General features: G+C 42.3%; 1 protein-coding gene across 8 annotated transcripts in view; it reads left to right on the top strand.

The window, feature by feature from the left end:
• RBPJ (recombination signal binding protein for immunoglobulin kappa J region) overlaps window positions 1-19,087 on the top strand; it is a 218,639-nt gene that overhangs the window by 98,758 nt on the left and 100,794 nt on the right. Inside the window, exon 1 of one of the 8 annotated variants that reach the window (XM_043572830.1) lies at window positions 17,489-18,609. The exons of 2 other annotated variants lie outside the window; for them this stretch is intronic. In XM_043572830.1, the coding sequence (XP_043428765.1) occupies window positions 18,551-18,609 (59 nt within the window). In that variant the 5' untranslated portion in view covers window positions 17,489-18,550. Of the gene's footprint in view, window positions 1-17,488; window positions 18,843-19,087 lie in introns of those variants that run through there. 5 more of the 8 variants (XM_043572838.1, XM_043572832.1, XM_043572839.1 and 2 more) reach the window with 5 other exon arrangements.

Genomic DNA, 19,087 nt, shown 5'->3' with positions numbered 1-19,087 from the left:
TCCATAAATAATTGAATGTGAGTAGATTTTACCACCTCCGTAATGTGTCAGTTTCAGTTTTAATACTCTATTCTGAGAAATTTTTGTGAACTAATATAGCATTTTCAGCTGTTTTGCTTTCAATCATCACGAAAATGCATCATTTCACTGGGAGAAGCAAAGGAAGAAGATTTTCTTCATATAAATTGTATTAATGTTATAATGCACAAACAGGAATTGCATTATCCTGGCAAACAACAAGGAGCTTCTCAGAAAAGATAGTTCAACTGCTTTAAAAATAATTTAGGGATCACTCCATTACAAATAGATAATTATCTCTGAATATGAGCTCTGATAACATGTGACCTAACAGGCAAAATGAAGTGGGAAGTTATTATAGTTTGATTTTTTAACGATGTTGAAATATTTAATGCCAAACCTCTTCATCATATCCCAACTTCCTTTACAGTGATTTTTTTTTTTAATTTTTTTTTCCTACGTTTTTATTTATTTTTGGGACAGAGAAAGACAGAGCATGAACGGGGGAGGGGCAGAGAGAGAGGGAGACACAGAATCGGAAACAGGCTCCAGGCTCCGAGCCATCAGCCCAGAGCCTGACTCGAGGCTCGAACTCCCGGACCGCGAGATCGTGACCTGGCTGAAGTCGGACGCTTAACCGACTGCGCCACCCAGGCGCCCCTTTTTTTTTTTTTTTTTTTTTTTTTTTAATGAAAACCTCTTAATGAAGAAGCGAGGGTTTTGGAGAAGTGGAAATGGCATGAAATCATGGGTTCACTGGCATAAATAAAAAGGCAGAAAGATGGCTTCAAATCTGGTTTGTCCTATTCTGATCTGGGTGTGAAAATAGCCAACTTGCAGCACTGGGGATGTGTGTGCGTGTGTATGTGTGTGTGTCTGGGGTGAATTATATATGTAAATAACGGGTCTGAGGTTTTGCTCATTAATTATCTGCACTCAGAATTTGAATGCTTATCACTTTTCGTTTTCCCATGGAGACATTACCAAAGAAAGGTAGAAATATCCAAGTCCACACCTTTGAAAGATCTTGGTAGCTACATACCGCTGAGTCTAAAGAACTTAAAATTGTAAAGGTTGTTGCTCTCTCCTTGCATTGTTCAAAAACTTTTCTAAAGGAATGACACAATTAAAGTACTTCCAGCAGCTTAAGTACAATGGAAGGAATTTACTATTAATAGGGCAGTTGATCTGAATAAAGTCAGCTTCCCTCTCCCCCTACTGTTTTCCACTCCTGTTTAATTTTTTGCACAATTTCTATCATTATTCAAAATAGTCTGACTTATTTGTTTACCCTTTTATTATCTCCGTCTCCATCCCTGAACACCAGGGCAATGATCTTGTCTTACCTGCTCAAACCTGTCTCCCCAGTACTTAGATTGATGCCTTGCTCAGAGTGGGTGTTCGGTAAATACTTTTTTGAATCCATGGTTGACAGAGGAATAGATTCAATAAGTGAAAGTAGGAAAGGATAAATTGAGGCATTAGGGCCCCGAATGACGTCTGTGGTGGAGTAGAGGCTGTAAGGAGAAAACTGAGTTAATGAGTTACCCAGCGGCACACTTAGAAGGTTATAGTGAGACAGTCTTAGTTCATCTGGCCTTTGTTTCCAGACAGAGGCCTTTATGATGAACTTCTTAAGAAAGTTACAGATGAATGAATACCCTAAAATATCCAGGAAGAGAGTCCTCTGCTGATCCTATGCCTACCTTGTGCCAGGCATTTTGCATGTATATTACATGTGTTATGATTCACTGTAAATGCATGAGGTGAGTATTCATATTAACCTCCTTTTGTAGAGGATCTCAGAAGCTAAGGAACACATTCAAGGTTACCCAGTTGGTATGAACTAAAATCCCTCCCCGAGGTATCATCCCATGGCCTCCGTTAACTTCCTTTAGTAAACTGTCAGGAGTCCAAATTAAAGACATTGACATTGTTATATTTGGTTTAGACCCTTCTTCTTCTTTTTTTTTTTTCTTCTCCAAAATCTATTTTGTATTGAGCCTTGAAAACTTTGCTGCAAAAAGAAAGTTAATTATAGAATATCCCTGGAAGGATACTCAAGAAATTGGTTACAGGATTTTCTTTTGAAAGGGTAACTGACTGGTTCCCTGGGAGACAGCAGCCAGAGGGATTTTTACTCTTCTGTGCCATTTAGTGTTAACAGCTAAAATGCAGGATACCCACTTAAATTTGAATTTCCGGTAAACAACAAATTCATTTTTAGTACAAATATGTCCCCAGTACTGGATGGGACAAATTTATACTAAAAAGGTATTTGTTGTTTATCTGAAATTGAACTGTATTTTAACCGGTGTCCTGTATTTTTGCTTGCCCAATCTGGCAACTCAACTCTATGTGCATTCACTTCTGTGCATTTTAAATTTTGTTCCATGGGTACATATTCCCCATTCTAAAAAATAATTAAATTTTTTAAAAAGTGGTTTTTGCAGTTTGTCGCCTATTGAAAGGCAATTTTAGCAAAGGACAAGAAGTAGACACAGGATAGACTGAAATTAAATATGTGGCCTAAGGATAATTTCTCTAAGTAAGTATAAAAGAGCGAAATTTGCAAGGATAATTCTGGCATGGATTTTGCCAACAGGGTACAGCCAAAGGGAAAAAGTCTGAAAACACACTTCCCGGTGAATCTGTAGTCATTGGAACCCTGAGGGAGACACGCCAGTCCGCGGAGCTTGAACAAGACTAAGTCAGGAGAGGAAAGAAATTGTTATCTGAATTCCAGGTACCTTCAGCTCTGTTAAGGTGGAGCCTTAAACTGACCGAACTTTAGAGCTGGAAGGAACTTTGGAATTTTCTTTTCAATTACTTCATCTTTTCCAGCACATTTGGAAATTAGGAAATTCTATTTCCAGTTCCTTCCCCCACACCTCTCCACCCCCATCACCAGCTCCCACCAGGGGCCTAGGGATGGTGTCCCAGTTTTTGAGGTTCTCAAGGTAACATTAACATACCCATTATGTAATTACCCTACCCTAAGATCCCAGCCTTGGGATCTTAATTTACCAACGGTAATGAAAGAGAAAGTGACCCAGCAGGCCTAGCAGAGGACACGTTATAGGAAAGGTCAGAAGAGCCCGCAGTATTCCCATTCTAGCTGTGTCTGTAACCAAGTGTGCACTGAGGAAGGTTACTTAACTGCTCTGGGCCACAGCTTCCTTAGTTATTAAAAGTGGGGACTAGAGGGGCGCCTGGATGGCTCAGTCGGTTGGGCGTCCGACTTCGGCTCAGATCACGATCTCACAGTTCGTGGGTTCGAGCCCCGCATCGGGCTCTGTGCTGACAGCTCAGAGCCTGGAGCCTGTTTCAGATTCTGTGTCTCCCTCTCTCTCTGCCCCTCCCCTGCTCACGCTCTGTCTCTGTCTCAAAAATAAATAAACATTAAAAAAAATAAAAAAAATAAAAGTGGGGAGTAGAGTTTCCTGGCTGGCTCAGTCAGGAGAGCATGTGACTCGTGATCTCGGGGATCATGAGCTCAAGCCCCATGTTGTAGAGATTACTTAAATAAACAAAACTTAAAAAATTAAAAAATAAAAATAAAAGCGGGAGTAGGAGTCTTATTTAGGGGCATGGGAGGATCAAATGGGATCACGTACATGAACTACTTGGATTAAGTCAGTACTCAGTCATTTCAACTATGACTTTTATCTTAAAATAAGATCAGTCCACTTCTCAAATGTAAAGACATCTTATCCTTGCGAGAAATATAATCTCAAACTTACTATAAATCTAGCTAGAGGATAAATCAACTGACATAGTGATGATTATTTAATTTTCTATGGAGTTTATTGTTTATTTGCCTACACTCACATATTTATCTCAGCAAATGACTAAGACAAAAAATATCACGTAATTGAATACAGTTACAGTTTAATTTTTTTCTACCTTTTTTTGTTGTTGTTAACAGCTTTATCAGGACATACTTCACATACCATATAATTCACCCCTTTCAGGAGCACATTCAATGGTTTTTAGTGTATTCAGAGCTGTGCAATCATAAAATTTTTTTTAATGTTTACTTATTTTTTTTTTTTGTTTGTTTGAGAGAAACAGCACGAGCAGGGGAGAGGCAGAGAGAGAGGGAGAGAGAGAATCCAATGCAAGCAGGCTGCATGCCCTCAGTGTGGAGCCCATAGCAGGACTCGATCCCACAAACCATGAGATCATGACCTGAGCCAAAATCAAGAGCCATACCCTTAACTGACTGAGCCACCCAGGTGCCCCTCGTCACCACAATTTTAGAACATTTCATCACTCCAGAAAGAGTCCTTCACACTTTAGCAGTCACTCCCATCCCCCACTCCCATTCTTTCTAGCCCTGGGCAACTGTTAACCGATTTCTATCTGTATAGGTTTACTTATTCTGGACACTTCGTATTAGCAGAATCGTACAATGTGGGACTGTTCGTGACTCACTTCTTTCCATATAGTGCGTTTTCAAGATATATCCATGTTGTAGCATATATCTGAACCCCATTTCTTTTTGCGACCTAACGTTCTATTTTATAGATATGCCACATTGTATTTACCCGTTCATCAGTCGATGGACATTTGGGTTGTTTCCACTTTGGGGCGATTATGAATAATGCCGCCATGCGTATTCATGTACATGCTTTTGTGTGGACACAGGTTCTCAGTTCTCTTGGGTATCTACTCGGGAGTGAGGTTGCTGGGTCTACCTTTAGCCATTCGAGGAGCTGTCAGACAGCTTTTCAAAGTGACTTCATCATTTTTTTATTTCCATCACATTAATGTGTGAGCGTTCTGATTTTCTACATCCTTGCCAACATTTGTCGTTATCTGTCTTTTTGGTTACTGCCATCCTAGTGGGTGTGAAATGATATCACACTGTGGTTTTGATGTGCATTTCCTGGATGGTGAATGATGTTGACTATTTTCCTGTGAGCTTATTGACCATTTACATATTGTCTCTGAAGAAATGTCTAATTAGATCATTTGCCTATTTTTCAATTAGGTTGTAGTTTTTATTACTCAAGTTTTCAGAATTGTTTATATATTGGTGTTTACATATTCTGGATACTAGATCCTTGCCAGATATATGACTTGCAAATATTTTCTTCCACTCTGTGGGGGGCCTTTTTCACTTTCTTGAGCATAAAAGCTTAGTTTTGATGAAATCCAATTTACCCATTTTTTTTTCCTTTTGTTGCTTGTACTTTGTTGTCATATCTAAGAAGCCATTGTTAGTACAAGATCATGAATACTTACTTCAATGCTTTCTTCTAAGAGTTTTAGAGTTTTAGTTATTACATTTAGGACTTTGGCCTATTTTAAGGTCATTTTTATATGTGTTACGAAGTTCAGGCCCAAGTTCATTCTTTCACATGCGAATGTCTAGTTGTTCCAGCACCATTTGTTGAAGACTATTTTGTCCCCCATTAAATTGTTTTGACACTCTTGTTGGAAAATTAATTGATCACACATGTGAGGGTTCATATCTGGGTCTCATTCTTTTTTCTTTTTTTTTAAAGTTTACTTATTTATTTTGAGAGAGAGACAGCACCAGCAGGGGCAGGGTAGAGAGATTGGGAGAGAGAATCCCATGCAGGCTCTGCACTGTCAGCACAGAGCCTGATGTAGAGCTCGATCCCTTGAACCGTGAGATCATTACCTGAACTGAAATCAAGAGTCAGTTGTTTAACTGACAGAACCACCCAGGCCTCCCTCTAGACTCTCATTCTGTTCTACCGATTTGTATGTTTACCTTATTCCAGGACCATATAGTCTTGGTTACTATAGCTTTGTAGTAAGTTTTAAAAAGCAGAAGTATAGATCTTCCAACTTTGTCCTTTTTCAAGATCGTTTTGGCTATTCTGGTTTCCTTGAATTTCCGTATGAATTTTAGGAACAGCTTGTCAATTTCTGCCAAGTAGACAGTTGGGGCTTTGATAGTTATTATGTTGACTCTACAGATCAATCTGGGAGTTTGCCGTCTTAAAAATCATATCTTTCAGGGGCGCCTGGGTGGCGCAGTCGGTTAAGCGTCCGACTTCAGCCAGGTCACGATCTCGCGGTCCGTGAGTTCGAGCCCCGCGTCGGGCTCTGGGCTGATGGCTCAGAGCCTGGAGCCTGTTTCTGATTCTGTGTCTCCCTCTCTCTCTGCCCCTCCCCCGTTCATGCTCTGTCTCTCTCTGTCTCAAAAATAAATAAATGTTAAAAAAAAAAAATTAAAAAAAATAAAAAATAAAAAAAAATCATATCTTTCAATCCACGAACATGGGATGTCTTTCCATTTACTTAGATCTTTTTAAATTCTTTCAACAATGTTTTGTATTTTTCAGAATATAAAAAACTAAACTTTTTTATTAAATTTATTTCTAAGTATTTAATTCTTTTTGTGCTGTTATAAATGGAATTGTTTTCCTGATTTTACTTTTGGTTCATCGATTGCAAATATTTGGTGATATAAAGGCGTTTTGTATTTTGGCCTTGTATCCTACAACCTTGCTAAACTTGTATATTAGTTATAATACTTTTTTAGTGTAGTGCTTAGAATTTTCTACAAGATCATGTTATGTGCAAACAGAGATAGTTTTCCTCTTTGTACTCTAGATGCCTTTTATTTAATTTTCTTGCCAAATTGTCTGATTAGAACCTCCAGTACAATGTTGAATACAATTGGTGAGAATGAAAATCTTTGCCTTCTTCCTGATGTCAGTGGGAAAACATCAGTCTTTTACCTTTAAATATGATATTGGTTCTGGAGTTTTCATAGATGCTCTTTATCAGGTTGAAGAAGTTTCCTTCTGTTCCTAGTTTGTTTGGTATTCTCTAGTACAGATCTTACCTGACTTATGATGGGGTCATGTCCAGATAGATCCAACATAAATTGAAAATATCATAAGTCAAAAATGTACTTACTACACCTAACTCTCCAAACATTACAGCTTAGCCTAGCCTACTTTACACATGCTCAGAACATTTGCACTAGCCTACAGCTGGACAAAATCATCTAACACAAAGCCTACTCTATAATAAAGTATTGAGTCCCTCATGTAATTTATTGAATACAATACTAAAGGCAAAAAACATAACGATTGTATGGGCATAGAATGGTTGTAAGCCTATCGGTTGTTTGCCCTCATGATGGCATGGTTGATTGGAAGCTGCATCTTGCTTACACTGCCCAGCACCATGAGAGAGGATCGTACCACAAATCACCAGCCTGGGAAAAGATCGAAATTCAAAATTTGAAGTATGGCTTCTACTGAACGCATATCACTTTCACACCATCATACAGTCAATAAATTGTAAGTCAAACCATTGTAAGTTAAGGGCCATCTGTATTTTGTTGAGGATTTTGTGCCTGTATTTATTAGTCTTCAGTATTCTTCTCTTGTGGTGTCTTTGGTGAATTGTTTTTTAAAATAATAAACATACCCCCCAAAAATCTACAAGGGTATTAGGTCTTCTCCCTGCCTTGGCTACCCACCCTTAGCCACTCACTGTTACTAGTTCATATAAACAGCTATTTAAAAATAAATCTTTTTTAAATTCCTTACCATTTATATTTTTGTAAATAAGTTATTAAAATTATAATCAGTTACTCTGAGTACTTGACAGAAGGTATTCTCTATCAGATTGTAATAATAAAATCATTGGAATTTCTATAGGAAAGGACCAAAACTCACTGACAATCAGAAACTCCACTTCTAGAGGTATAACTTGGATAAGTCATGCTTCTGAGCCTCATCTGTAGAAACAAGAATAAAAGCCCCTACCTGCCCCCTTGTTCTGAGGACTGAAGGAGATGATATTTGTGAAAAAAGGCTTGGGACAAGGTAGACTCAATTATATTTACTATTGATTCACAGATTGCATATCACAGTATCCCTTTAAATAGCAAGCTGCTTGCTTGTGTGTTAGATTGGCATAAAAATTTTCAAAAACCCTCTATTGCATAAAACTAAATACTTCTGTATGTAATCTGTTTTTCAGAAGTTATCTTTCAGTTCTTAAGTCCTTTTTTCGCCTAGATTCTTTGATTTGTTGCCTATTTCGGAAACTTGGAAAGTACCATGCAAATACAGATATAGCTTTGCTAAGTTAAAAATAAAATACTTAGTGTTTGCTGGTGAAGGAAAATATGATGCTATGTAGGTAAAACTGTGTGATGAAAATCAGATTCGCATTTCATAAGAACATTTCTGGAGAACCTTAGACTTGAAAAGTAGGAGCCAAATGCTTCTCTCAGACGATAGTTTATAACTCTCACTGAAGTCAAGAGTAATTCTGAGGGTAGAATTTAAGCCAAGTGTTTGGAAAGCTGGGAGAAAAAAAAAAAAAAGAAGCATGCATAAATTTCCAAATCTTTCCAAAGTACTTAGATGGGAGGAGATTTGTAGTTAAGATCTTGAGAAATGTTTTTTCCACTAGTGGGCTATTCATAACACCTTACTATATATTATTTTACCTTCCCTAGGATTCTAATTATGATCAAATTTAGTTAAATAATTATTTAAGTAGCAAAAACTACACATACAATAATACCAATTATAATATCTAACACGGAGTCATTATTTTTAAAATTTGATTTTATTTAGTTTTTTAAAAACACATATGGACTTTTATTTACTTACTTTTTTAAGTAAACTCTATGCCCAATGTGGGACTCGAACTCACAACCCTGAGGTTAAAGGTCTCATGCTCTACTGACTGAGCCAGTCAGGTGTCCCTGACATGGTTTTTAAAGATACCTTTAAATGGAGAGGTTCTCTAAAGCCTTTTAGAAATGAAATAAATCATTATGAGATTGAGATGAAACTTTTCAGACATACCTATTACATAAAACTAAGTCCATGCTCGATATTTTTAATAGCCTAATTAGAAATGATCTTAGATACCTTTTTTCCTACAGTAATTTCACAAGATCTTTTTTTTGAATTCCTACATGTTGAATAGTTAAACTTCTAAAAATTAATTACAATTAAAAATGTGGACGATATTGATATAATGGCAATCATTAAAAGTGACAATGTACAACTTTGATCATGATGTTTAAGGGCATTAGTCGACTGTCTGACATAGGTATTTCAGAAGACAGGAACTGATATCTCTCACTATTTGTCAGTGCTTGAATAGACTGGCTCCAAAGTTGATCTTAGTCTATTTTGGGCAAGGGTGCTAGCCACAAAGGTCATATCTACCAGTTGATGCTTATCATGACACTATCTATGACACAAAGTAACACAGATGCAAAGAATAAAGGCTTTCTTTGAAAAACTGGTAAAGGCCACCTGTGCCCAAGGTTAATAGTAACACAGGCCAGAGGAGAAAATGTAGGGGTCTTTTTCTGTTCTCTTGATTTCCTATATAACCATAGTCAAATTTTTACAAATAAATGTGCCAACCAAAAATAAATACAATAACATTACTGAGAGACAATTATTTCCATTTATTCAACTACATAATTATCTAGTTTGATCTGTGCAATGAATCTCTAAGGGAGGTAGCCGTAGTCCAACTAATGGAGAAAAAACAAAACAAAACAAAACTCAGCATCGGTATGGGTGATTTTCCTAAAGAGGTCACATTTACAGAGTACGTACTATGTATATAGTTATTTCATGTAATACCTGAACGAATTCTCGAAACTTCCCTAAGCAATAGGTTCTACATTCCCCATTAGCAGTTGAGGAAAAATTAGCTGGCCCCCACAGTTGGCCTTCTGGCTGGTAGTGGGACTCAATTGTAGAGCTAGTCTGGTGCTCTTTCCTTCATATCCCAGCTGTTCTTTTTTTTTTTTTTCTTTAATTTTTATTTGTTGTTGTTTTTTATTTATTTTTTACTTGTTTTCATGTTTTATCTTATGTTGGAGAGAGAGCGAGACAGAATACAAGTGGGGGGAAGGACAGAGAGAGAGAGGGAGGCACAGAATCCCAAGCAGGCTCCAGACTCCGGGCTGTTGGCACGAAGCCCACGATGGGGCTCGAACTCACGAACCGTGAGATCATGACCTGAGCTGAAGCCCCCTGCCAGCTGTTTTTTAACTATGGTGTTCAACACTGACTCAACGCAGAACCAAAAACCACTGCAATATGTGATACATGACCAGGCGGAAAGTTTAGGAAATCAACATATATATATATATATATGTACATATATATATTCCTTTGTCAACAAATAACTGGTATTTTATGATTCATACGGTATTTTCTTGTTTTGTAAAGTGTTGTCGTTTTGTCATTGTTTGTAAAACTGGCTTTGTCTTGTTTATATCATAAAAAGAACAAGCCATATCAATCCCACGTGGAAACATTTTCTTCCAATTACATTAGCTATGAAAACTTTTGACAAATTATTAGGTTTGTACACACCAAATGTGCATTTGATTCCATTCACGTTCCACATCACTGGAGTAAATGGCCCGTTCTTTTTCTTACTTCACCTTCTTGAACTGCTGCACATGTTAGCAACTCATGTAAAGCTTAACTTGGGCCTGCAAAAAAAGAAAAAAAGAAAAAAAGAAAAAAGATCAAATTCCCAGGGCCAAAGAATCCTGTGAAAGTCAAATACATTGGAAAGAAAAGAATGAATATTTATTTTTGTTTTTCAAGTTCTCCTGAAGGCAAATCTGTGACTCATTTCCAATGCTCTCTTTATTTCTTTTAATCCTTGTTTTCCTTATAGAGTTACACAGTCTGATGGAATCCTGGACACTCTTTCAATCCCCTGTACATTTTATTGACCTTAATTAGCATGGAGTAGAAAGTGATGGGAATATTGGTATTAAAAAAGGTATGAAGTAAAAAAGGTATAAAGATGAATGAAAACCACAAGAAACTCCTCTGGAGTAAACAGTCCCAAATACCTAATGTGAGTTGTCAGGTTTTCTTAAGCACACCATCCCATCGCATCAAACCCTGCTTTACATCGTGAGAGGCTCTCGTTGCCTATCTACAACAGGTTTCCAACCTTTTGGGACCCGTGCACCTCCTAAAATTAAATAATAATAGTGATACTGCTATTTCTAAGTGGGAGAGGCTAAAGAAATGAATTCACACCAATCTGGATAAAATTGCCACTGTAGTCAGCTGTTTATTCATCTACTTATTTTTTTATTTTTTGAGAGAGAGAGAGGTTGCACGTGTGTGAGCAGGGGAGGGGCAGAGAGAGGGGGAGAGAGAAAGAATCCTAAACCGCCTCCATGCTGTCAGCACGGAGCCCGAAGGAGGGCTTGCTCTCGAGACCTGTGAGATCATGACCTGAGCCGAAATCAAGAATCAGATGCTTAACCGACTGACCAACCCGGGCACCCCTATATTCAGCAATTTCAACACTGATTTTTGAAGTGTTAAAGATATTTTCACATGCTTTGCAATAATTTTCATTAGATGAATGCAACTCATAGATTTATTGAATAAAAATAATAATGATACAAACTAACACCACCATAGCAATTATGTCCCGGGTGTCATTCTGTGTGACTTAGACATAATAAACACTTTGAATCCTCATGACATAATACACATTTTGAATTCTCATGACTACCCTATGAATTAGGTGCTATCACCTCCATTTTACAGGCGAGGAAACTGAGGCACTGACAATAGGCAGTAACGTGTCTAAGGTCTTAGAGCCAGAATCCATACGATGTGGCGTTGGAGCCCACGTTCTCCGTCATGAGGCTGATGTTCAATGTTTCACTGTGCCTCATTAATAGAAGATGGTGTAATTTAGTGTTAGAATAAAAGAATTGTTGAAATATGTCCCTGTGGTTTAAACCACCACAGCAAAACATGCCCCTTTCATGAATGTGCTTATGTCACTGCCACTAACTGCTTCACATACCTATTGGATATACACTCGGGGGCTCCCAAACTCATGCCTTTTCATATTAAATATTGTTTATTGTTTTTTGACCTGAGCCGAAGTCGGATGCCCAACCGACTGAGCCACCCAGGTGCCCCCAAACGTGAACCTCTTGAATAAAGACTACATCTACTCCCTACAACAAAGATTCTCAAAGTTTGGCTCATGAACAATTTGCATCAGAATCCCTGACCAGCCTGCTAGAAATGCCTGTTTGCGGGCTTCAGCCCAGATGAACTCATTTAGAGTCTTAGGGAGTGGGACGCAGCTGATGCCAATGCCAAGTTTTGAGGACCTTTCTGCAGATCCTTCTTCTGACCCTGTTTAGGATGCCTCCCCCCTGCTTCTGCACGCACCAAACCCCCCACCTGGAGTTCCCCTGAGTACAAGATGCTTTTTCACACCTCAGAGCCTGAACATGTTGTTTCCTGTGCCTCTCATGTTTCTTCCTCCTCTGATTGTCTTCTGAACTCCCCTCCATCAAGAGTCAGTTCAACAGTCATCTCTGCAAGGTTTCCCAGGGTCCATCAGTCAAGACTTAGGTGCTTCCTCCATTGTACTCCAATGCCACTAAACTACATCTGTCCTAGAATTACACAGCAACCAGTCTGTGTACTCTGTTGGCCAGGGAGTCCCCTGAGGTCTCTGCATTATCCAGCTTTTTAAACCACCAAAGATGATGTCTGACGTGGATGGTAGGGACTCTAAACTTGCTGTGTGAATGGGTTTGCTTATGAGTTCAGGGTTGCCCGATGGCTGGAGTGAAATACTGACCGTTCTGCAGTTAATTCTACTGAGATGGTAGGTCACGTACATAATTTCTATTAGTAACTAATTTTGGGGGTGCCTGGGTGGCTCAGTTGGTTAAGCGTCCAACTCTTGGTTTTGGCTCAGGTCATATCTCACAGTCTGTGGGTTCGAGCCCCATGTCGGGCTCTGCCCTGGCCGTGCAGAGCAGAGCCTGCTTGGGATTCTCTCTCTCTCTCTCTCTCTCTCTCTCTCTCTCTCTCTCTCCCCCTCCCCCACTCATTCCCTCTCTCTCTCCCCCCTTCTCTCTCTCTTAAAATTAATTAATTAAAAAATTTAGAAAATAATTTTAATAGCAAACAGAAGGGAAATAATTTTCTTTGGTCAATTATTTTTATTCTCGCACATTTTTTCCCTTTTCTCTCCCCCCTTTCTAATGTTTTATATTTTGAGTAGGCAATATATGCACTTGGTACCAAACTCAAAATATCCAGGGTGCCTGAGTGGCTCAGTCGGTTAAGCGTCCAACTTCAGCTCAGGTCATGGTCTCACAGTTTGTGAGTTCGAGCCCAGAGTTGGGCTTTGTGCTGATGGCTCAGAGCCTGGAGCCTGCTTTGCATTTTGAGTCTCCCTCTCTCTGCCCCTACCTTGCTCGCACTCTCAAAAATTAAAACAAACAAACAAAAAAAACCCACAAAGCATTAAAAAAAAAAAAAAGTCAAAGTATCCAAGACAGTAGACTGTGAGATAAGTCCTCTTCTCGCCTACATCCTCCAACGGTTGAATCCCTTATGCTGTGCAGGCATTGTTACAGTTTCTATTCCAGAGCCATTTTAGATACATAGAAGCAAAAGGTATGTATTTATCTAATACTGTTTTGTATCTTGTCGTCTAAACTTTGTGATCCCTCCACATAAGTACATGAAAAGCAGCCTGGGCTTATTAACAGATGCATACTCTTCAATTCTATGAACATATCATGATTTTTTAAAAAAATGTTTATTTTTAAAAGAGAGACAGAGTGCAAGAGGTGACAGACAGAGTGGGAGACACAGAATCTAAAGCAGGCTCCAGGCTCTGAGTTGTCAGCACAGAGCCCGATGTGGGGCTCAAACCCACGAACCATGAGATCGTGACCTGAGCCGAAGTCGGATGCTCCACTGACTGAGCCACCCAGGTGCCTGGGTTTTTTGTTTTTGTTTTAAGTTTATTTATTTTGAGAGAGACAGTGTGAGCAGGGGAGGGGCAGAGAGAGGGAGAGAATGTTAAGCAGGCTCCTCCACGCTGTCAGTGCAGAACCCAACACGAGGCTGGAAGCCATGAAATTGTGAGATCATGACCTGAGCTGAAATCAAGAGTCGGACGCTCAACCGAATGAGCCATCCATGTGCCCTAATATATCATGATTTTTAAATTAAGTTTTAAATTTTAAGTCCAGTATAGTTAACATACAGTGTTAGTTTCAGGTATATATTTAACTTTATTTATTTTTGAGAGAGAGAGGCAGAGCATGAGAAGGGGAGGGGCAGAGAGAGAGGGAGACACAGAATCTGAAGCAGGATTCAGGCTCTGAGCTGTCAGCACAGAGCCTGATGCAGGGCTGGAACTCATGAACTGTGAGATCATGATCCAAAGTCGGATGCATAATGGACTGAGCTGCCCAGGTGCCCCCATTTTTTTTTTTTTAAATAAGACACCTCTTTTTTTTTAATTTTTTTTTTTTTTTTACATTTTATTTTATTTTTGAGAGGCAGAGAGAGACAGAGCACAAGTGGGGGAGGGACAGAGAGAGAGGGAGACACAGAATCTGAGGCAGGCTCCAGGCTCTGAGCTGTCAGCACAGAGCCTGACACAGGGCTCGAACTCACGGACCGTGAGATCATGACCTGAGCCAAAGTCGGATGCTTAACCGACTAAGCCACCCAGGCACCCCAATAAGACACCTCTTGATTGACATTTAGGTTGTTACCAGTATTCTCTACCATCAATAATGCTGCAATATATAGGTAATTTCATACATGTGTGAGTATATTTGTAGTCTAGATTTCCAGAAATGCAACTGTAGGATTAACAGGTTAACAGTATTAACAGATTAACAAGTTGTATAAAATGGTTTCATAAAGATTATACGTATTTTCACTCCCATTAGCAACATAACGTAAATACCTGTTTCTTAATATCCTTCCAATAGTGTTTTCTTTCCTGAGGTTCTAAAATGAATAAAGGAAACCCTTTGAATAAGTGTAGATTCATCTACTGGCCTAGCCCAGGAACAAGAAATTTTTTTGCAGTAAGTCAACACAGATGATTACTCTATAGGATCTCTTCTCCCCAGGCAGGCTGGCACTGGGGTATTTCTTGTTGGTCTAACCCCAATACTGTTTTCAACCCTAGGAGGCTTAGTGAGCTTCCAGAATCATTTCTCCTCTGCTGTAGAGAAGACATACTGTTCATTCTGTAAATACACACTGAGCGACTATCATGCACCAGACGTTGTTCTAGTGGCTTAGGTTTAAACAACGAATAGACAAAAGTCCCTGTCGTTATTAATGTTACAGAATAACGAGAGAAGGCAGAGAGGAAACACAACACACAGGTATGATATGTGGTATGTTAAGTTATAAGTGCTTTGGGAAAAAATAAAGAAGGGACTAGAGAGTATGAGGAGTCACTTTTGTGAAGGGTGGTCCGGGAAGGCCTCGCTGAGAAGGTGACGTTTCAGCAAAGGTTGGAAAGCGGTAGAAAAAAATGAACAAGGTATCTGAAGGAAAGACCAAAAGCAGTTGATAGTGTGCCCGGTATGTCCTGGAACAGCAAGTCAGACTGCTGGTTGGAGCTCAGTGAGCAAAGGCAAGAGGAAGAGGTGAGGTCAGCGACATCAGGGGATTTGGGTAGCAGGTCAGACGGCATAAGTAAGTCCTTATAGTGAAATGGGAAAACCATAAAGAGCTCCAGAGGGTTGCTCTCAATGCTCTATTGACAACAGACTGGGGGCGGGAGGCAAGAATGGAAGAAGGGAGAACCACTTCGGAGACTTTCTAGAAACAAGGCGAGGAAGGAGATGGGTCACACCGGGTTGGTAGCCATGGAGGTGTGGGAGTATTTGGACCGTGGGTCTATTTTGTAGGAATGGCTGGCATGATTTGGTTAGACTGGATGTGGGATGTGGGAGGAAAAGGAGGCAAGAATGATTCCAAGGTTTTTGGCTTAGAGAAGTGGGAGGCTGGAGTTGTCACTTACTGAAATGGGGAAAGAATGTAGGCAGTGCATGTTTTAGGGTGAAGATGATTTGTGACTTGGCTTATGGTTACCGTGGCTCTCCGTGGCTGGGACTCTCAGATGGCCGTGATTCCAAATTAAGTAAATGGCCTGGACTAGACCACGGCTGAAATGCCTTCTTGGAATGAAGGCTGCAACGAATCTGCCCATGGGCATTGTCCTTGTCCTGAGCTATCCCGTTCCAAATATGACTTGCACTGAGCTATAGTATTAAAGATTCTTACAGCTTTTTCTCTGTGAAATATTTAATCAAAGGGATAGGAAAATGCGCGCACACACATCATCACACATAACTAAAAATCCTGCAAACAACTCAAAAACTTGATTCCTTGTCCACTACGTAACAAGCAGAACGTGAGCCTCTATCAGAGGACTCACTGTCCTCCAAAAATCAAAACTCAATTCTAACTGAATCAAAACTAATTGCCTATCTGTGATGTCACTAAGCCACCAGTTCCTGAGAATGCCCTGCTAAGCTGGTACAGAAACCACACCAGGCCAATATGAAACGCGCCTGATTGAAGAATGTAACCACGAATTCACTGGTCCAATAATTCAAAAGAAGGGATACACTGAAACCAGTCATCGCTAAAGCATCTGATGAAACAATACCTAAAATGGAATGAATATTTCAGCAAATAGAAAGGTAAAGGAAAGCAAAGCCAACAGTTTAACTCTTATTAGTGGAAGGAAAGTAAAACCCACAAGAACAGAAACTGATATATAGGAATTACTTCGAAAAGCTAGGAAGAAATCAGGGGAAAGAAATTTTTAAATTGTGTCCTTGAATGCGAGGCGGGCGACAGTGCAGAAGCGCAGAGAGCACTATTCTTTCCCTACCCAACTCGCGAGGCCAGCGGGTAGATCAGAAAGAAAACAACCAATTGCTAGAAGAGAGTAGCTAAGGAAATCTGAACTTGTTTTAAACCAAGTAAAGTGGTGGCCAGACTAGGTGACTCAGAGGCATGACTCAAACCCGACAGTGGGGGCCGTCAGCTCCCGGAGGCCGGGGGTGCGGCGTCAAACACATTTTAGGAAAGTACCCGGCTCGAGGAAGGCGACAGGAAACCTCCCCGGGGGATCGGCCTGGGGCTCCTCCTGCCCTACAGTCTGACCTCTTACCAAAAGCACCAAGAGGAGTTTCTAATCTCCTGGCTTCCCCTTCTTGCTTTACAGCCCGCCCACCCCGCCACCCATTTTTCTTCCACAAAGTGTCACGCGGCGTGTGTGTGCAACACGTCGTGCCCCCTCCCAGCGGCCTTCAGCCCCGCGCTCCCCGCCACGCGCCCACCCGCCCCGCCTCCGCGGCGAGCCGCTCCCTTCCCACCCCGCCCGCCGCCCGGGCACGCGCGGCACGAACAGCGCCTGGAGCTGCACCAGACAAACACCTGTCCCGCCTGGGCTCCGCGAGATTTGGGGGCGAAAGCATAGGCAACAGTGGGCGCGTTCTCGCGAGGTTTAGGAAATTTCCCACGGCCCGTGTTGTGTCTGAGTTGAGTAGTGGAAGGCGGTGGGAAGGAGGTGTAGCGTGAGACTGGGCTGCCCGCATTGGGCACATGCGCAGTGCCGCTCGCGCGTGCCGCGCCAATCCTGCAGCGCCTTCAGCAGGTCTCCGGCAGCGGATTCCAGTTCTCCGGGTTTTGGGGCTCCCTACAGGAGGCAGTGCCCGATCTGGGAATCTCTAGGAATTGAAAGGGCAAGGCTGGCGGGGGGTGGGGGTGGGGGGTGGGGGTGGGGGTGGGTTGGAGGTGGAGAAAGGGATGTTGCAGGTAGGAAGAAGGGGTCAGGATTCAGGCCCTTCTTCCTCCTAGTAAATGCCCAGACGGACCAAGTTGGCTCCGGTGTTTCCAGGGTTAGGTTGCCTGAAGTACGTTTCGGGCAGCGACCAGCGTCCTTCACTCTGCCAGGCCCACGGGAGGACCTGGGCAGGGTCTGCCCCCATTACCCCTGCGTTCACACACGGCTGGGGACTGCGATCAGGTGCTAAAAAGGCTCACACTGCAGGCCAATCTGCGCCCCAGCGGCACCCCGGGTTTGAGTGCGGGGTGGGGGAGTGTTGGCTCTCAATTCCGACGCAGTTTTCACTTCTGGAGAAAACTGCGCAGAGCCCTAACATGCGTGAGAGAGGTGGACATGAGGGGTGTCTTTGCCAGAGGCCTTGGCCTGACCTCGTTTCACACCCAAGGAGAAGAAAGTTAAGTCCACAGAGCTGAACTGCAAAAGTTTTCCATTTACAGAGCTCTGCAGGGCCAGCCCACGTTGTAACTTGTCTGTCTATGCGCTAGCACGGGGGACCCAATGAGCGAAGACAGTTCTAGGTTTGTCACTCGCAGAACTCCAGGCATCTCTGTAGCTCCAGCATCTAACGCTGACATTAGCATAAGGGAGGCGTCCAATGAACGTCTGAATGAATGAAAAGGGCTGGGAACCGGAGTGAGCGGGAAGCCACTTGGAAAACACCCATTTGAGGAGGTGTTTCATCTAGGCCTGTGAAACGCGGCAGATTTTCCCAGGACCCCTCCTCCCTTCCCCTCGGCCCCGCCTCCTGACCCCTCCATTCCCCGTCCCCGTTGTAATCCCCTCCGGTTTTCCTCAGTCTCCACGTACGTCCCTCAGGGCGCGTCCCAAAACCCGGATAACCGGAGCGCTCCCCATGGACCACACTGAGGGCTCGCCCGCGGAGGAGCCGCCTGCGCATGCTCCATCGCTTGGGTAGGTTTCCAGGGAAGGCAGCGAGCAGGCTCCCCTACTCCGCGGGCGGCGCGAGGCGTCTGGCTCTTCGCGGCGGCTGCGAGGGGAAAAGAAGCGCGGGGGCTGGGTGGAATTGAGGAGTGAGGGAAAAGGGAAGGGGCGGGGGAGAGGGACCAGGGAAGGCGTCAGGGGGAATCTCGCGAGGGTTGGAGTTTTGGCGAGAGTTTGTGGAAGATGGCGCCTGTTGTGACAGGGTAAGTCTGGGGGAATCGGAGCGCTGGGAATCGGGAAAGTTGCGGGCGTCTCGCAGCCCGTGGCGGGCAGCGTGTTCGGGGGCCGCGGCGCGCTTGGCGTCCGGGGCCGCGGGGGCGGCGTCGCGTGCGTCGAGCGCGGCGGCGGCGGCGGCGTGTGGCCGTGCGCTCCCCGCTCTGCGCCGCCGTGGCTCGGGCTCTCGCTCGTGAGGGCGGGCGGCGGCGGCGGCGACGCCGGCGGGTGCGGG

This window comes from Prionailurus bengalensis, chromosome B1 (genome assembly GCF_016509475.1).
Source record: "Prionailurus bengalensis isolate Pbe53 chromosome B1, Fcat_Pben_1.1_paternal_pri, whole genome shotgun sequence".
Taxonomy (NCBI): Eukaryota; Metazoa; Chordata; class Mammalia; order Carnivora; family Felidae; genus Prionailurus; species Prionailurus bengalensis.
This window is presented reverse-complemented; position numbering and strand designations above follow the sequence as displayed.